Below are 18689 nucleotides of genomic sequence, written 5' to 3'. Positions count from 1 at the left end.
AGGAAGGAAGGAAGGAAGGAAGGAAGGAAGGAAGGAAGGAAGGAAGGAAGGAAGGAAGGAAGGAAGGGAGAGCGAGCTATTGAGGAAGACAACTCGATTTCAATGTTTGCTTCTGTCTGTACGGACATATCCACCAGTTGAACACTCTCACACACCTATGAACACATAGATATTCACATATAACACATGTACATGCACATACACATAAGCAAACAACCCCAGGGGATTGAGTTCAGGTAATATCCCACGTCAGGGAGCTGAGGAAGTCCTAGAGAAGGCCTTGTGGAGAGCAGAAGGGCCAGACATGAAGAAACTCCCAGTGGCAGAAGGCTGGGCTCAGACTGGGAAGTCATAAGAAGAGAAAGGCCTACACTTGATGACTGGGTACAGACCTTAACAACGAAGAATAGACCCAGAGGCTAGTCGCTCTGACCCTAAAGCCAGAGGTGGCTCAGACTCTAAAGTCGCCCTTCTGTACGCCCTTCTGTTGAGCCAGCAACAATGAAGCTCCAGCAGCGTCCATGAAACCCACAGCTGTGTCCCCTTAGTCCAACACTCAGAGACGGGGCGATTTCAAGGGCAAGTCTGCTGCCTCTACTGACCTCTGTGCTGTTTGCCTTCCATATTTTCAGCACACCCAATAGACACCCCTCAACTTCAACAGCCACCCTAGGGGGTGTGATCTAGGGAATCCTAGAGGGTGAAAGAATCTAACCAGCCCAGGGAACATGCAGCTAAGTGTGGCCCCAGAAGCCCCTGGCACACAAAGAAAGAAAACTACCACTGGGCAGCTCAGGGGGACACCAGTCACTTACAAGGCCTCAGCAGCAGCAGAAGCCACAGTGAAGGCGTGAATCAAGGAGTTCGCTGGGCTCACCCTCCAAATGTAAAGTCCTGGAGTACGCCTGCCTCACACCAGCTCTCCTGTTTTCTCTCAGTCCTTATAATTCCCTTTAAGAACACCCCACATATATGTTTAGACTTTCATGTTTTTATTTCTTATTCCCCTTAATGCACTTAGCTAATTTGTTTTTCATGTGGAGGTAGTACTTTTTCTTTTTCTTGGTTTTAAATTTTCTCCTCTGTGCTGTTTTCCTCCTTCCTTTTCTACATTTGGCACTTTTTTAAAAATTCTTTTATTTAAAAACCCTATTATTCTCATATTTTATTATCTTTTTATACCCATCTAGTTTGGACTTTGAATTTTTTCATTGCTAAGAAATCATTTTCTTTGTTTAAGCTTTTGCTTTTCCCCATCCATCATGTTCTTTCCCACTCAATCTCCTCTTTAATTTACTCAATCTTAGTTCTCCTCTACTGGCCCCCTTTCCTGCATCCTTCCTCTGTCTCATTCCTTTTTACCATTTCTATACTTACTCTAAATGTTTCTAACTTCACAGTATCTTATGTAATGTAGGAGGGCAATGATTGAAAACAAAGTCTTAGAACACATGTGTAAAAAATGTCCTTATGAAATACATTACTTTCTTTGAAAACTTAACTTTTTTATTTAAAAAAAATGGATGAATGAATACAAGAGCCAACCTTGCCTCAAATGGAGAGCATAAATGGATATCTAGAAGCTATTGTTAATTCTGGGCAGAGACACCGGACTCCTACCCATCGGTCACCTTTATCAACTTGCACTCTGATAAACACAGCTGGAGTCAATGCGCAGGTAGACACAAGGAGCTCTGTGGTTGGAGAGAGGGAATAGTGGGTAATATGAACCAGGTACAGACGTCATCTTAGAGTAGCTTAAACAGGAGAATCACAGACAGGGATGGAGATGAATGACGGTCAAGAACAGTTAGGGAAATGACAGAAGACTCCAGAAGGCTTGTTGGCAGCAGGCAGTGTAACTATGAAGAGGTGAGAGACTCCAGCTTGAGTCAAAGGGTAAACAGTGATGGCATTTATCGATGCAGGCACTATCCTCAAAGTATGCTCACCTCACTTTAATTATGAAAGCAAATGCATTGTCCTACAGCAGCCAAACATTCATACCCTTCTCTAAATAAATGCCCTATTTGTGCTGTGTCAACTTGACACAGTCTTTTGAGAAGAGACTTCAACTGAGAAAATGCCCAGGCCAGACAGGCCTGTGGCCAAACCTATGGGACATGTTCTTAATTAGTGATTCATGCGGGAGGACCCAGCCCTCTGTGGGAGATATCACCCATGGTAGGTGGTCCTGGGGGTGTTAAAGGAAAAAAATGATCAAGCCAGTAAACAGCACCCTCCATGGCCTCTGCATGAGCTCCTGCCTCCAGGTTCCTGCCCCACCTGAGTTTCTACCCTGACTTCCCTAGGTGATTGGCCACTGCCTAGAAGTATAACCCAAGCAAGCCCCTTTTTCCCATGTTGCTTTTGGTCATGGAGTTTTATTAGCATAGACCCAAGCCAAGACACTACTTGATCGTATCGCTGTCCTTCTGGAAGAGGCACCTAAGCAGCGTTGGGATTTTACATTAGTGTTTATTATTATTATTATTATTATTATTATTATTATTATTATTATTACCTATTATTATTACCCCGTATTTAGTCAGAATTTGTGATGAGTCACGTTCCTGCTAAACATTTTCCATATATCACGACTTTGAATTTTGTATGCTCTATAAGAAAGCTCCATTAAACTTCTATATAGAAGTTGAGAAAACAAAAATACACAGGTAATTTTCCTACTTTGAAAGCCACTTTTTACAAACTTAGAAAGTGTAATAGTCTCTGTAGAAAAAGGGCCAGAAGTTATTTAGTAATTTTTCTGAAGCCTTTCCATGTGGAATTCATACACATTTCCTTAATAAAAGGCTTAAACTTACGAAAATTCAAAGACCAATAATTAGGGGATAGACAGATGGCTCAGTGGTTAAGAGCACTGGCTGCCCTTCTAGGGGATCCTGGTTTGATTCCCAGCATCCACATGGCCTGCTCACAACTGTCTGCAGCTCCATTTCTAGGGGATCTGACGCCCTCTTCTGGCCTCAGGGCAGTCACACAAGCGGTGCACATACACACATGGAGGCAAAACACTCATGCATATGAAGGAAATACTTTTAAAAGACCATTAAGTTAAGCTAGGCTAACAATATGAAAATAAATAACAAATGCCTTATCAAGATTCTTGTGGAAGTTCAAGGAATTAAATTTAAATCCTGTCGAAAGGGATATTTGAAAGAAGTCTCAAAAATAACATTAAACTCTTAAAGCAAGGGAGTCATTGCCTCAAGTTTAGAATCCTAAAGTGGGGGACTAATGTCTCCCCAAGGACAGGCTACTCTATTCACACCTGCGCTCTGTGCTAAGATTTACGCTCCGAGTTTTCTCCCATCCACTTAATATAATAAAGGCGCACATAAAGCTAATTCTTGCCGGGCGTTGGTGGCACACGCCTTTAATCCCAGCACTCGGGAGGCAGAGGCAGGCGGATCTCTGTGAGTTCGAGACCAGCCTGGTCTACAGAGCTAGTTCCAGAACAGGCTCCAAAGCCGCAGAGAAACCCTGTCTTGAAAAACAAAACAAAACAACAACAACAACAACAAAAAAGCTAATTCTTGTGTGGTTCACACCATATCTCAAATTAATATAGTTTCTGATCCACATTCATGAAAAGGCTCATCGTCCTTTCTAAACTTTCTTTGCTTTCCTTCAACTATCAACTTCCTTTTAGATCTGAAATAAAACAAAGTCAAAGAAAATATAGCTGAAGCTATGGCCTGTCATGCCTCCTGCCTCCTGCGAAGACGTGCCCAATCCTGGGTCATCTTCAAGCTCTTTCTCTGTGTTCAGTTTGCTCTGGCATCTCTGTTTCCAGACTCATGACACTTGCCCTCCGTGCTTCGATATTAAGACCATTGTTTATTATTTTTATTTATTTATTTATTATTGTGCACATAAAATAAAATTTGAAGAAACAAATAAAGGAAGTAATAAAAACTTCTGTTCTTCTGAAGTTAAAACTCTCCAGATATCATGAGTTAGCTTCATTTGTGTATGGATTATAATATATGTATATACTTGGGAGATTCAAGTATTTGATTTAATCAGAGTTACTGAAATGTTGTTCTAGATACCAAAGCCATAAAAAGCAGCTTTTGGCAGTGGAAGGTGAATCTCTCAGTCCCAAGCCCTGGCAGGGATACAGCAAGTCATGTCCGTGGATGAGAGGATCAGCTGGACCATCAAATCATCCACAGTGGACTAAAACCCAAACACCACCCCCATCTTCTTGCTGTGGGAACAGAACATATAGAACTGAGTTTTATAAAATATATTAATGAAAGTGAATTCCTTGTAAGCTCCAATTCCAAACAGGATGATAGAGGTATCAGAGAAACGGTTAAGGAGAGCCCAATTTGATGGTTCTGCGATACAAAGAATTTTCCCAGGAAAGTTATATGAGAGTGCTCATAGTTGATAAAGGCAGACAGAAGAGATGGGAGGCAAGGGAAGCCATCGGGTGTGGACTCACATCTGAGGACCTGGGCTAGGAGCATCAGATGAGAGAGACTGTGACATTGCTTTTCTAGGTCTGGGTGACCTTCCTCAATATCATATTTTCTAATTCCATCTATTTATCTGAAAATTTTCATTGTTCAGTTTTCTTACATATTAATAGAGTTGTGGAGTCCAGTTCCAAATGATACACCCTAGAGTACAACTCCTGTACCCAAGGCCCAGGGACTGTTGAGGAAGAAGGGGCAGAAACATTGTTAAGAGCCAGGACCAAGGAGTTCTCTGGGAGGGTGATGTCAGAAGTACATCCATGAAGTCTCACCAACATGACTGCCTAAACATGAGCAAAAGACATGCTAAAGTGGGCGAGGAAAACACCACAAGTCCTCAGCCCTACACAAAGAACTACAGGCAACTAAGGAATGCCAAGAGCGGGAAGAAGAGGCTTCCCCAGTGAAGAGCACACCCATTAGTTATCTAACATCAAATGGCAGCCAAGGGAATATACATACAAGTAACATTAGATAGACTAAAAAGGTTATATTTAGGAATATATGTATACACATATACATATATGCATGACAACAATGAGAAAAGAGGCAATGAATTTGAAAGAGCAAGGAGAAGTATATGGAAGGTTTTGGAGGGAGAAAGGGGAAGGGATAAATAATGTAATTATGATATAATTCAAAACTAAAGAAGTAGTAATAATAAATGAACCACAGAAATAATAATAATAATAAAAGGGATGCTGAGGAGGGAGAAATAGCCTTCTCTAGGGAAGAGCACATCAGATTGTTATCTAACACCAAATGACCAGTCCTGAAAACAGAGTATCATTATACTGACTCAGTAGGTTGTATTTCCATATTTAGGAATACACATACACACACACACACACACACACACACACACACAAATGTAACAATTACAAAGTCATGAATCTGTAAGAGAGCCAGGAGGGTTTGGAGGGAGGAAAAGAAACTGGGACATAATATAATTATATCATAATCTCAAAAATAAAAGAAGGCTTTAAAAAGACGGCCATAAGGTCATTCCTAGTGGGAGAAGGTTTTCAGACTCTGGCCCCCAGGGAGGATGTCCTCATCGGGCCTTCACTGCAGTGATGGAAAGGGCACATCCAGAGTGCCGAGCTCATAAAGTCGTGAGGCTGGAAGAGACCATAGAGCTTCTATTCGAGATGTTTATCCATCTGCACTTTAATAGGGAGCATGGTAAAATTACACACACTCCTGACTTTTAATACTAACCACTTAGTCACTGCCATCTCAGGCCCTGGTTACCTCAGCTGTTAAGTGAGGGAGGTGAACCAAATGATTTCTAAGTCCAGGTCTAAATTTTAAAACAAGATTGTGTCTGTGAAAAAAACACCTGTCTGCCTGTGTTCATAAATCCAATCCATTCCGATCCACTGTGGCCTTGTATAAGCTAACAACACTCCCCTGCAACCATGTATATTCTAACACTCCGCCATACCCTTGTTTATCCTAACACACCCGTGTACCCCGTACACTAGTCAGCTCTTACAGCTATACCATCATCATGAGATGTACAACTATGGATTGGAGGCAGAAATGACTCACGGCATTGCTTACTATTCCTGTGATACTAGCATCATGCCACCTATGGAGAGAAGAAAAGTTAAGCACAAACAAACAAACAAACAACACAACTTCCCTGGGAAGCTCTGTCCTCCCGGAGAGGGAAGGAGACTGGGGGAAGCTGCTCCGTGACCTCTTCTGCCCGCACTACTGGGACAGCTGGGGCGAGAAGTGAACGTGCACTGTGGTGCTCTGTGTGTTCTGGAGCAAAGCACAGCTGGCCAGGAGCTCTGCACTCTGTACTCAACACTTCCAGGACCTGGGTTACCTCTGGGCAAGAGTCTTCTCCTGCTTCTGCTGTTTGGGAGGAGCAACATTGCTACAAGTCTCACCTCCCTCAAGAACGCGCTAAGTACAGGGATAAAATGTGTGAAAATTTGAGGGGTGGGAAAAACCTCAGGTGCTTGTGAGCACCATGGTGAGAAGGGACAAAGCACAGCTGCTCACAATTACAATTAGAGCCACAGTGGGTGAAGGAGGGTCACCAGCAGGCAAGCACTAATGGCATGACTGACGGTGACAGCGTGACTCTGGCGCACTCAGCCACAACGTTTCCAGTGAAGAGAGCCCAGACAGACGTGAAGGGCACAGCCTGGCTCCCACTCCTAGACCGTGAACAAAGATGTTTCTTGTCTTCCTCTTTTTATTTCTTCCTCCACTTTCTCCCCTTTCCTCTGTCTCTGCTGTCCACATACACAAAGTTTTTACACTGACAGCTTGCATATTCCAAATCTAAGATATACACACAACCTTCCGGTTGCTCAGTTACTTGAAGAAAAATGGACCAAGTTCCGTGACCAGTAAGTGTGACTAAGGGAGACTGTGGGCTTCTGCTCCCAACCAGGCTAGATTTCCATAGAAACGGCTGCTCAACCATAATCTCAACTGACAGGAGACCACTTTCTTCACTTCTTTCTTCTGCCGATGAGATAAAAATGTCTTGACAAAGGAACACTGGAAAGGAAGGCTTTATTCTGGCTCGGCGTTCAAGGGTCTAGTCAATCATAGTGAGGAAGGGCAGGTGACAGGCACTTAATACATCTGGTCACATTGTGTGTGGAGCCAGGAACAGAGGGATGAAGACCACACTGGGCTTGCTTTTCCGTTTTGCATAGTCTGTGAGAGGGAATGGGCCAGCCCAGGAATAAGATGAGTCTTCCCACATCAAGGGACTTGGCACAGACGTGCCAGACCCCAGGTGAGTCCAGATCCTGTCAAGCTGACCACACTGATCATTAGGCCCAGGATCAGGTCTGCTGAGCCCATCCTCCCACTCCTTCCAGAAACCCCACTTCTTTTCCTGTGGGTAGGCATGGAGGGAAGGACGCACACGCTGTGCCAATCAGAATAAAGAGCTTTCAGGTCCTTCCTATCGCAGCTCAGAGAGTATAATAACTTCATAGTTACCTCAGCCTCCTGAGAACACAAGCCTGATGTTTGCTCATTGCTGGACTTAGAGGATGGATCATACACACCTGCAACAACAGCACAACTATAGCTTTGATTCCAAGCATGGGGCTAAGCGTTTTACAAAGAAAGTCCTGGCAGCAAGGCAAATCATTATTCTTTTTTCTTTCTTTCTTTTTTTTGTTTGTTTTTGTTTTTTGTGACAGAGTTTCTCTGTAGCTTTGGAGCCTGTCCTGGAACTTGCTCTGTAGACCAGGCTGGCCTCGAACTCACAGAGATGAGCCTGTCTCTGTCTCTGAGAGCTGGGAATAAAGGTATGAGTCACCACTGTCTGGCTAAGTATCATTTCTCTTAACCATTTAGGCCAGTAGTTTTCAACACTCCTAATGCTGTGACCCTTTAATACAATTCTTCATGTGGTGGTGACCCCCAACCATGAAATTATTTCGTTGCTACTTCATAATTGGATTTGCTACTGTTCGGAATCATAATGTAAATGTCCACTATTTGGCTCCAACAGGTCACCACCTACAGGTTGCCGGTCTAGGGGCAGACAGCAGGATTGGAAGAAACATCCAACGACAGTTAAGCCGAAAGGAATAGAGACAAGATCCAAACACTGGTCTGTCTGCTTCTGGAGCCTGGGTTTACCGGATTGTGCTAGGCAGCCTCCATGTTTGTCTTTTGAAGATTTCACCTGAATCCTCTCATACTCCCAGACATTCTACTTAGGGAGAAGGGAGGCAACAGCAAGAAAATCAGCACAGAGGACAGGACAAAGACATACATGAGAGAAGAGGAGAATCATACCAGTCCCCGAACTGTGGTGCTGGCTGTAGTAAAAACATGCCACAACTGCGGCGTGTAATAACACCACTGGTTATTATAAAGTTATTATACTCTGTGAGCTGCGATAGGAAGGCTAGGATGGGGAAGTTGGCCTGGGATCTTCTAAGGCACCCAAGTGCAGTGTGACTGGCCATTCAGACCCAGACCGTGGGAAGGCAAGTTGAGCTGTCTAGACTCTCAATGAAGGACCACATGGGGTCACCCTGGGTCACTTTCCCCACCTTGACACACAGCTGCCTTGGTCCTGATGCCTGCCTGCTCACCTCTCCCATCCCAGTCTTTCCCTCGGACTCTCGTCCCGTCCTCCGGTGATCACAGGCCAAGGAACAGCAGAAGGACCTGACCCATCTGGATCGCATTAGTCCCTTGTATCATGTTATTTACATTCATGAAGTGCAATATCTTGAGATCACATTTGGTAAAACTTTTCCTTAAAACACTTTTATTCTCTAATCCTCTTTTTATTGGTTAGAAGCAAAACAAAATGGATGATATATTTAAAGACAGAGACGGGGTTGAGGGAGACATACCATTCTAGAAATGTTTAGCAAGCAAATACCCGGAGAATATTTATCCACGGGGTTACCCTAGGATATGTGAGGGGAAACGTGAAAGCAATTTTCTTGGCTATCATCACTTTAATATGAAATTTAAACCCAAATACAGCTGCAGGCACATTCCCATAATTGGGGAGAGCACTGTCCTTAGGGAGGGTGCACAGGATGCTTACCTGGCATGACCATGGCCTGCGGGGCCGCAGCGTCCGTGCTCAGGCAGAGGCGCCCACCTTTCGCTAGTCTATCACACAGCAAGGTGATGTGTTTCTTCAGCCGGCTGGTGTCTTTGGGTATGCTCAGTTGGCTGTTGAGGTTCAAAGCCTGCTCCTTGGAACTCTTCGACAGGCAGGTTTTCAACAGGTGGGCTATGGCGGCATCCACTGTTTCTTCCCAGCCCTGCAGACGAAAGCCAGTTTGGAAGTTATACACAAATGACAGGGAGCCAAGTGCCCTTTTTACGGTTAGCGAGGTTTTCAGGTGATGAGCTACTAATTCTTCTTGACAGCCTCCTCCAAGGATCCAGGTGACTAAAGGTGTCGGTATGCGACAAGTGCTTTTGTCCTGTGCCAGGCACAGAATAACCAGTGCTATCTATAGCCGGTGCACGCCTGTTGAATGATCAGGTGGCTCAGACTGCCAGGAATGTCACGTCTTTTGCCTTATATTCTGCTGAAGAGGATCTGGCACGCACAGACCTCTAGATGCCACAGGGACGACTGGGATATAGCGAAGAGGCTGGCAAAGTTCAGCTTGGCCAGAGCCTCGAGGCTGTGACAACAGCTAACAGCACTATTTTCAAGAATGATTTTGGAAGTTATGAGGGCCTATCTAGTCCCATTTCACTATCATGTGACCAAAAAAAGACATAAATCAATAGCTATTTGCCGCACTTTTCTTAGGAGCAGTCGTTCTTGGCTAGTAAAGACCCGAGGAAGTGTGGGGTCGTCTTAAAATGCAGAGGCTGAAATTCTCGGAACATCAGAGCTGCCCTGGGGCGTCAGCATCTCCCCAGAAGACAGCAGCACACTGAACTGGCACCCAAGGGAACACCCGCAGGCAGGCTCAAGCAGTGAGTGTACAAGGCCAGGAAAGCCCGAAAAGGCTCTCTGGAGGCATCCCAAGGACGACTGGGTAAGATCTTTATGATAGAGGGCCTAGAGGCATGAAAATTAGGACACTGTGCCTCCTCTGTTTCCTAGAAATTCTACCCAAAAGCCTGGCCTCTAGTCCTCCCTGCCCTATGGGTGGCACGCAGAGTTGGTGAGACTCTCTATACCCACGAGAGCTTCCCAGTGCTTGCCATGAGCAGTAAGCCAAAACTTCTGATGCCACGGGCCCATTTCTATCTACCTATAATAGATGCCACCAGGCAAATCAGGGAAGAAAAAAACAACTCTGGGAATCCATTAAGGGGACTTAGAAACTTTGAAAAGTACCTCCAACCCCAAATCCATTAGAACAAAATAAACCAATAGATGCTACAAAACATCTCTTTTTCTACCACTCACAAAGCAAAATCTACACTAGACTAACATCTACAGTTTCCTCCAGTAACCCTCTCAAGTGAGGACATATTTCTAAGTTCTTTTAGAGCCTTTGACCAAGTCCTCTGGAGGACAAGAGCGAATCCTGGAGTATCATTTAGAATCAGTACATGCTGTGGTCACTTCACCATGAAAGCAGCTTCTGTGTCCTCTGGACTGGCCATCTCAGCAAGCCGCCATGTTTATAAGCAGACAACAGGAGCGTACTAGGACACAAATGGACGCAGTATTTAGTCAGCACAGAAGCTCTACTACACACTTTCTTTCCCTGCTGCCAACTCGCAGAGAGAGTAAAAAATCATGTCATGTATTTTCTAAACATAGCCCAAGAATTGAGTGTCTGGAGGGCAGTTCTGAGCACTTGTGAGAAAATGTCAAGAGACTAAGACAGGAGTCTTGTGACCTCAGTGTCTTCAAAAGCATGGACTAATTCTTGGAACATGCTTTCACGCCCCTCCCAGGTGTAGCCCATAAGAGTGAGCTTGCTTTAGATGATTTGTTAAAACTGACCGTTGTTATTCCATAGTCATGGACAGCTTGACTTGTCATTGTCACTCACTCATGGGACTCCTAACCCTCAGAGCAGTGGTTCTCAACCTGTGGGTCACAACCCCTTGGGGGGGGTGTATATCAGATAATCTGTATTTCAGATATTTACATTATGATTACAGTAGCAAAATTACAGCTATGAAGTAGCAACAAAAATAATTTAATGGCTGGGGGTCACCACAACATGAAGAACTGTATTAAAGGGTTGCAGCGTTAGGAAGGTTGCGAACAACTACCTCAGAGTATAAACTGTATGGTGCTCTGAATGAAGTTGGCAATTGGATGAGACTTTCAGTCCGCCTTGTTTTCAGGCTCTATTCTCCCAGGTTCTACTGCCAACTAGAGCAGGAAACAATGCGTAGCTATTTAGCATAGATAGTGCCTTAACATAATGAGACATAATGGCAATACTTAGAAAGATTACTAATAAAATATTATCCAGAGGGCCTAAGCTGCTGCATAAATCCAAATACAATAACAAAAGAGAATGCTTATGAGACAAGAGCAGGTGACAGCAGAGTTGTGAGGTAAATCTCAATGTGGTAATACATGATTAAACAAATAGCATAATTACCTAATAAAACAGGAAACAAAACTCAAATGGGAGGAGCTGGAGGCTAAGCTATTCTAAGTGCCCTTGTGTTGTTGAGCCCACCGACCTCATGAGCACACACGTACCCACCTGCTTACGCCAAGCTTTGATTTCGTATTCATACTAATAACTTGCCTTAGATCTCAACATGAAATGCAATATTAACATGGGAAATTATCACTACAAACTTCTACTAGAGAAGTGAGCGTGTATCCTGTTGGGAACCTAGCTTTGGCGCTAGTTCTCAAGTCCCTATCTGTGATGTTCACTACCCTCTCAGCTGACCAGGGCATTGCCTAAGTAAACAAAACCATGTGTGCAGTGGAAGGAAGGGGAAGGGATGGGTTTCAATGTGCATTTTATTTTACTTTGCCTCCTTTATATCCCTTTTCAGCACTGGAAATTAACTTGTTCAGAGTCAGGGTTGGGAGGTTTTTGTCTCCTCTGGTCTAGATAATTGGACTTTTCGTTTTTCTCAAGATCTCTTGCTCACTGTGTGAACCTCATGTCTTCATTCTCTCCCAGAGCCTCTGCCTTAGGAACCTCTTGGAATGTTGCAATAGCAAGTTGGACTGCCATGCTTCTAGTAGGAGCCCTTTGAGGAACTGGACCACGGCCTTGCTGTATGACCAAACTCAAGAAAAACGTCCCAAAATAGGTAAAACCACTGATTTAAGTATAAAGCAATACATGATCCCTTTGATTCTGTTTTCCTCTGTCCCCTCTAGTTTGCTATTTGGGGGACCACAAAGAAGCTTCAGTATTTTAGGCTGTGGCTACACGCTGCTTTGTCAAGGTCATCAGTGGGTAAGAGCCAGCTGCAGGAAGAGCCCTCACTAGACTCCTATTTTGATAATCCCCAAATAGAAGGCAAATATGGATTACAGTGGCACACTACCAGGTTGGCCCTTTTCCATGAGTCCGGGGTCCAAATGCCAGGCTTCACACTTGCACTGCAGCCATAACCCAAACCAAATTCATATTTATTTTTAAGAGGCAGGCGGATCTCTGTGAGTTCGAGACCAGCCTGGTCTACAGAGCTAGTTCCAGGACAGGCTCCAAAGCCACAGAGAAACCCTGTCTCGAAAAACCAAAAAAAAAAAAAAAAAGAATAACATTTATGACTAAATGGTACATGGCATTAAATACTGTCAAATTAAAAAAATGAAAGAAACTCAGATATGGCTCCTACATTTAAGTACTCTGTATCACTAATAATAAAAAAATCCTAAAACTATAGTGATGTAGAAAATAAAGTATATTTATAGATTGGTACACTTAAAGTGCTTTGAGGTGATTTTATCCACTAGCCCTGTTCTAGAAGCAAAATTTCTCATATTTCTATGAAAGGTACTTCTGGTCAAGGATGCTTGTTCTGTGGTAGAAAAATCAAGACCCTGTCTTTTTCCATAACTTCCGCCCTCAAATTCAAACCATTCATGGACTCCTTAGAAAAAGACTTTAAATGTTATTCTTAGCTCTGCATTCAGTTGTAGATTCTGTGACAGCCTCCTTCCCAACATTTTCACATCTGAGAAGCAGGGGGTTAGCCAATTCTCCTATTCTCAGTGGGATCCAGTAACTGCTGGCTTTCTGTCTTGGGACACACTGCATGTGACTTTACCTTAGCTTGTCTTAATGCACCACTTCTGCCGAGCTTCATGCAGTGTTCACGCTGCCTCAGCTAATTCACTGGTATTTAAAATGTCCTCTATAAGTCAGAAAGGTGATTTAGTTGGGAAGGGTACGCAGTGCCAAGCTTGAGAACATGAGTTCTGTCCCTGGAACCCACAGGCTGAGAGATCAGACTCCTGCACGTGTACAACATGGCACACTCACACACACACACGTGTACACACACACAATTTTTTTATAAAACTGTTAAGACTCATATGGTATTTTATCACTTACCAAAAATATTCTTATATGTGCAGAAAAGCAAGGTAATAGTATGAACCTAAATTTAGTGAAGCAAGATTTCATGAATAACTAAAGAAAGAATTTTTTTCTTTCTTCCTTTTTTTGCAAAGCACAGCTACATGTTCCTAAGATATAAGGCAAAAAAAAATGCCCCCAAAGAAAGCTTGTTACTATGACACAGTTCATACATTCCTGCCTTTCGCAAGCAACACAACTGAGTCAGTAAAGCCACCCATCTCTGGAATGAATGTGGTCTGGTTAACTTATGTTCTGCATAGGACCGCTGTCAGAACAGCGAACATCAGTCTGTCTAACGAATTCCACTCGGAAGCGTCTTCACCTTCAGAAGCCCATGACTCGGCTGTGTGAAGCTTTAAAGCAACACCGTAAGAGAGAACTACTGAGGCCCACGCCAGTTGAGAAGGCAGCGCAGCACAATTTTAAGCAAGGCTTGCTTGACCTTCTTCCATGATACCTTCCTGCCGTCACTCAAGGAGGCACAGAGCTGTGGCCTCGGCTACAGAGGTGACAGAAGAGAGATACACGGACCAGTGAAGGCTGCTTATATATTACATATTCTTGCTCAGGAGCAAAATATGCTTTAAAAAATGATGTTTAAAGGAGGCTCACAGAGCTCTTAAAATGTTCAGTGCTGAAAGAATCCACCATCAGAGTTTAACTGCGGGGCTCTTGTTGTTTTTCTTAACAATACCTGAAGGAATGTGAGCGCTTCCCCTGGCCTCCTATTGTTGAGATACAGTAGTAATGACCACCCATTTTTGATGCCTGTCACATGCCTGTCCCACAGCTGGCATTCAATTAGCCCTCACAGAAGTTTCAAGGGTATAGAGAGCAGCCTGTGAAAACCACACCCCCTTGTAAAGTTTCCATGTGTGTCAGGAATGTCTTTGGGTTTTGTTTTGTGAGGGTTTTCCAGTGATGTTAAGGATAGAACCAGGGTGTTGTACATATTAAGCACATGACCTATCATTTAGCTACATATACTCTGCCTGGATCACAGTTTTAAAAATATGGTTTGACACATTTGGTTTCTTGAGAGACTATTATTTTGTTTTTGTTTTTTAAAACATTTGTTTTTTATTACCGATTTATTGTTCTTGTTGCCATCCAAATGACAAAAATAATAAAACATCAAAATCCTGAAATTACTATGAAAACAGTCAGAGGAGGCTGTGTAGGTTCTAGTTGATTGAAAATAAACAAACAATAAAATTTGTGGTTATTTTTTGCTAAAAATATAATTTGGATACATATCTACATACATAGATATCTTATTGAGGAAGAAAAACCTTAGCACATGCATTTTTTTCTCTGTTTATTGTGCTTAAGCGGATCATTTATAGTAAGGTCACAGCCAAACATAATGAAGTCCAGATTATGTGCTTTAAAAATATCACATTGAAGGATATACCTGAGACAGAGAAATTCCTTTCTCAGGTAACAGCTTCCAACCTAATGCATAAGCCACGACTCTGAATGCCTCAAACCTGACCAGAGCCTCCCTTGACACACGGAGTGTCCCTCACATCCCAGGAACGCCTTCAGAAGGAACTGCACGTTCATTCGCTCTCCTAATACCCTATTTTTCCTCTGTGCTGTTCGTTTACTAGTTCATACCAAAGCTGAATGGTCACATTTCACTCCCTTCAAAGCCGAACTGGTCCTAAAGTATGAGATGGTTTACAAGTACCCAGAGGAAGAGGCCAGTGCTTGGAGTCTGGAAACACGCCTAAGGACTCAGAACAAGTTAAGCATTTCTTTTTCTAGAAGACACTTGGACTCTGATATGGCATCATGCTCTACTCAACACAATTTATATTTCCCAACTATTAGTATTTAGTTTGCTTCATAATTAGGTACTTTCTGATACCAAATGAACTTGACCATTTTCTTAGTTCATTAACTTAGATTTCTGACATAGAATTAGTTTTATGATCTACTGTTGGGACAAAATTACCTCAGGGCCTACACTTCAAGGCCTGTAGGACAAAGAAAAGCCTGGCTCGAGTTTCAGGGAACCGAATGAGGATGAGACAGCAAAATCTAGGTAGCCCCCCTCCAGCCAGAGAGAGGGCTTGGATGTCTCTCATTGGCTGGAGCTACCCCACATCACACGATGTCACTTAACCTATATAAGCTGACACTCACAGTAATAAACTGAGTTCCTGCTTTGACTTCATTCCTTATCACATCTGACTGTCCTGCAGAACAGGCGGATAGCACACTCACCTTCCCCTGGGGAATTAGGAGGCTAAGGAGGCCTAGCAATCTACACTACACTAGAGTAACCTCTAGAAAGACAATGTCAGAAGTAGGTAGATATGTCCATTTATTACATCTTCATTATACCACCTATTGACAAATTTGGATAAGGCGGGGTAAGCAAAATGTATCTGACAATGGCTTTTATTTGTATATATTTATCATTGATAAGATTAAAAATTCCTGTATTATCTCAGGAGGTTATGTGAATGAATAATTCTTGAATGCACAGTTTAACAACTGGGCTACACTCTGCTATATGTGCAATGTCACATAAGATATGCGACTGCATGACGACCCTAGACGATTGTGAAGTGTGTCATAAGATATGTCACCGCATGACGATCCTACACTGTACTTCCACACAGATATCTGTTGTGTGAGTAGTGTGGATTTTTTAAAATTTCAATTGCATTTATTTTTTAATGTCTTTGTTTTTAAAAATTTTTGAAATTAAATAAAAACATCACACACCAATAACCAGAATCAGAGTCCATACAGCTCAACCATCTTTGGTGTGTTAACTTTAGGGAGCCACTGTCACATCTGCGACACCATCACTAAGACAGCATCACTACACTATGCTCACGTGACAATACACACGTGGTGCTCTAGCCTGACAGGTGTGTGGATGGGAATCTTACTATTGGCATATCAAAGAACAGGTTTTGCTCTTAGACAATGCAAAAACATGAGGTACAGCTTTTAAAATAGAGCATAGCAAAGGGGTAGAAAGCTTCCTCTGTAAAAGCTATCTTTGAACAGCTGTACAGTATGGAAGAACATCTGAATTACTTCAGAGATCCCCAAATGATTAGATATAGTTATATACTTAATTGCTTTAACCCTGTGAGGATGCAAAAGAATTGACTGGACATACAGGACACGCACACACAACAGTGTCTGAGTATGATGTGAGGTCGTCATGCCAGGGGTGGAGTCCACAAGAGGAAAGAGAGGGGCTGCAGAGTGGCCTGCCTGAAGAGGGAGAACATCCCGCACTGTTCTGCACGAAGAGAAAGGCACTGCCAGCTCTGCTTGGATAACGCTCAGCTTCTGTGGACTGAGGGGAGGTTCACAGAAAAGGAGCTTATGAGTGAGAAATGGTGCAACCATGTGACTGCCTGGCACTGGCACTCAGATTTCACACAGGTGCCAACAGAGCCAAGGGACGCATGCAAGCAGATGTGAAATGGGAGAATAGGAGAGGGGTTCAGAGATGTGAATGACTGCCACTACAGAAATGGGCAGAAAGGCTGCTTCAGATGCCAGCACAGGCAGTCAGGTAGAGAAGCAATGGCCCAAGACAAGGAGCTTTCCAGAAAGAGATTCATAAGAAAAGCTCTGGTCTATATGCTATATTCAACTCTGCTGATACAGAATATCATATAGTTAAACAATAGTGTTTACAGCTAAGTTGCACCAACACTGGGTATATGGCCACTGTGAACATGAAACTAATTCCACATGTTTATCTTGCAGTCCAAGACCATGGGAAACACCCGAATATTTACTTCCTGGATTGTATTCCCATAGACAGTTACAACTGCGATGATACTTGAGCCGTCATAAAGGCAGACTTAATAGTGACACCAGACTTCCTCCTCTTGTTTGCCTTTTAAGAGGGTCATTAATAATGGTAATGATTAGCCATCTCAGTCATCGCTCAATCCAGACAGCAGGCACAATGGTCCTGACATCAAGTCTGACCTGTGACGTAGGTGCCCTTAAACCTTCCAAGTGAGCCTTGATAAGTCCCTCCACACAATAGGACTTCCTATCGTAAACATCTTTTTCTCACATGAACCATGTTCAGCATGTTAAAAATAAGTTTCCTTTCCATATCGGTTTGTAAAAGGAACAATTAATCAAAGTGTGATGCTCAAGGTTCAATTCTCCCTCGCCCATTGATGTACATTTCCATCCTACCCTTCCCAGGGAGTCGAAAGTCTGCTTCTAGGGAAGGCAGCTATTACGTCCTTAAGAACACAATAAAGCTTTTCTTTCTCAAATGGTAGATAATAATGCCAAAGATATTGAATGCAATTTCAAAGGAAAGAAAATATCAAGCCAAAAGCTATGCCATGTGGAGTCTATGAAGCCAGGTTTCGAAGTCCAGGACGCTGTTGCTTTTTTCATTAGAGGCCCTCCAGAGCCAAGCGAACATGCAAGAGCCTCAGAAGAAAAGTCTCAAAGCAGTCTACTCAAAAATCTTAATCCTGCTCCTCCTTGCTCTCTTGCCATCTGATGGATGGAAAATCCAGCCATCTGAGCTATTTGCTAAGATAATGAGAAGCAGATCTGAACCACGATCAGGAAGGGCAAAGGGAATTTATCTACATTCAATCCAAAATGAAGCAACACTCCAGAAGGCTGCAATCAAAGGGATTCAGAGGTCAGGAGCATGCTGAAGGGAAGGAATTCACGACGACCCCAGCACTAGCCATGGCCACATGGAGGAGACAGGGCTCCCTGATGCTGTGGTGAAATACCTGAGCTAACACCGAACTCACAAGGAAGGGAGGCTTATTTGGACTCATTGTTTCAGGGGTAACTTGGCTCTGTGGCCTTTGGGCCTGTGGCAAGACCCAGACAGTATCACAGTGGTAGCATATTGCAGAGAAGTTCTCACCTCAGGACAGAGAGAAAGTGACAGTTGGAGGGAAGAGCTGGGGTCCAAGTATCCCTTTCAAAAGACACCCTTCCTTCCATCAGGGCCCACCTCCTCAGGGACTCCCTTCCTTCCATCAGGGCCCACCTCCTCAGGGACACCCTTCCTTCCATCGGGATCCACCTCCTCAGTGACACCCTTCCTTCCATCGGGGCCCACCTCCTCAGGGACTCCCTTTCTTCCATCGGGATCCACCTCCTCAGGGACTCCCTTCCTTCCATCGGGATCCACCTCCTC

The 18689-nt window shown here is 43.5% G+C and overlaps 1 protein-coding gene across 1 annotated transcript in view; it reads right to left on the bottom strand.

Annotated features, from left to right (window-relative positions):
• The window catches only part of Bbs9 (Bardet-Biedl syndrome 9), a 384815-nt gene that overhangs the window by 59196 nt on the left and 306930 nt on the right, over nucleotides 1-18689 (bottom strand). The window contains exon 18 of the mRNA XM_026778926.1: nucleotides 9067-9289. Coding sequence (XP_026634727.1) covers nucleotides 9067-9289 — 223 coding nt within the window. The remainder of the gene's footprint in view (nucleotides 1-9066; nucleotides 9290-18689) is intronic.

This window comes from Microtus ochrogaster, chromosome 5 (assembly GCF_000317375.1).
Source record: "Microtus ochrogaster isolate Prairie Vole_2 chromosome 5, MicOch1.0, whole genome shotgun sequence".
NCBI lineage: Eukaryota > Metazoa > Chordata > Mammalia > Rodentia > Cricetidae > Microtus > Microtus ochrogaster.
Note: the sequence above shows the minus strand (reverse complement) of the source record. Positions and strands in the feature narration are given on the sequence as shown.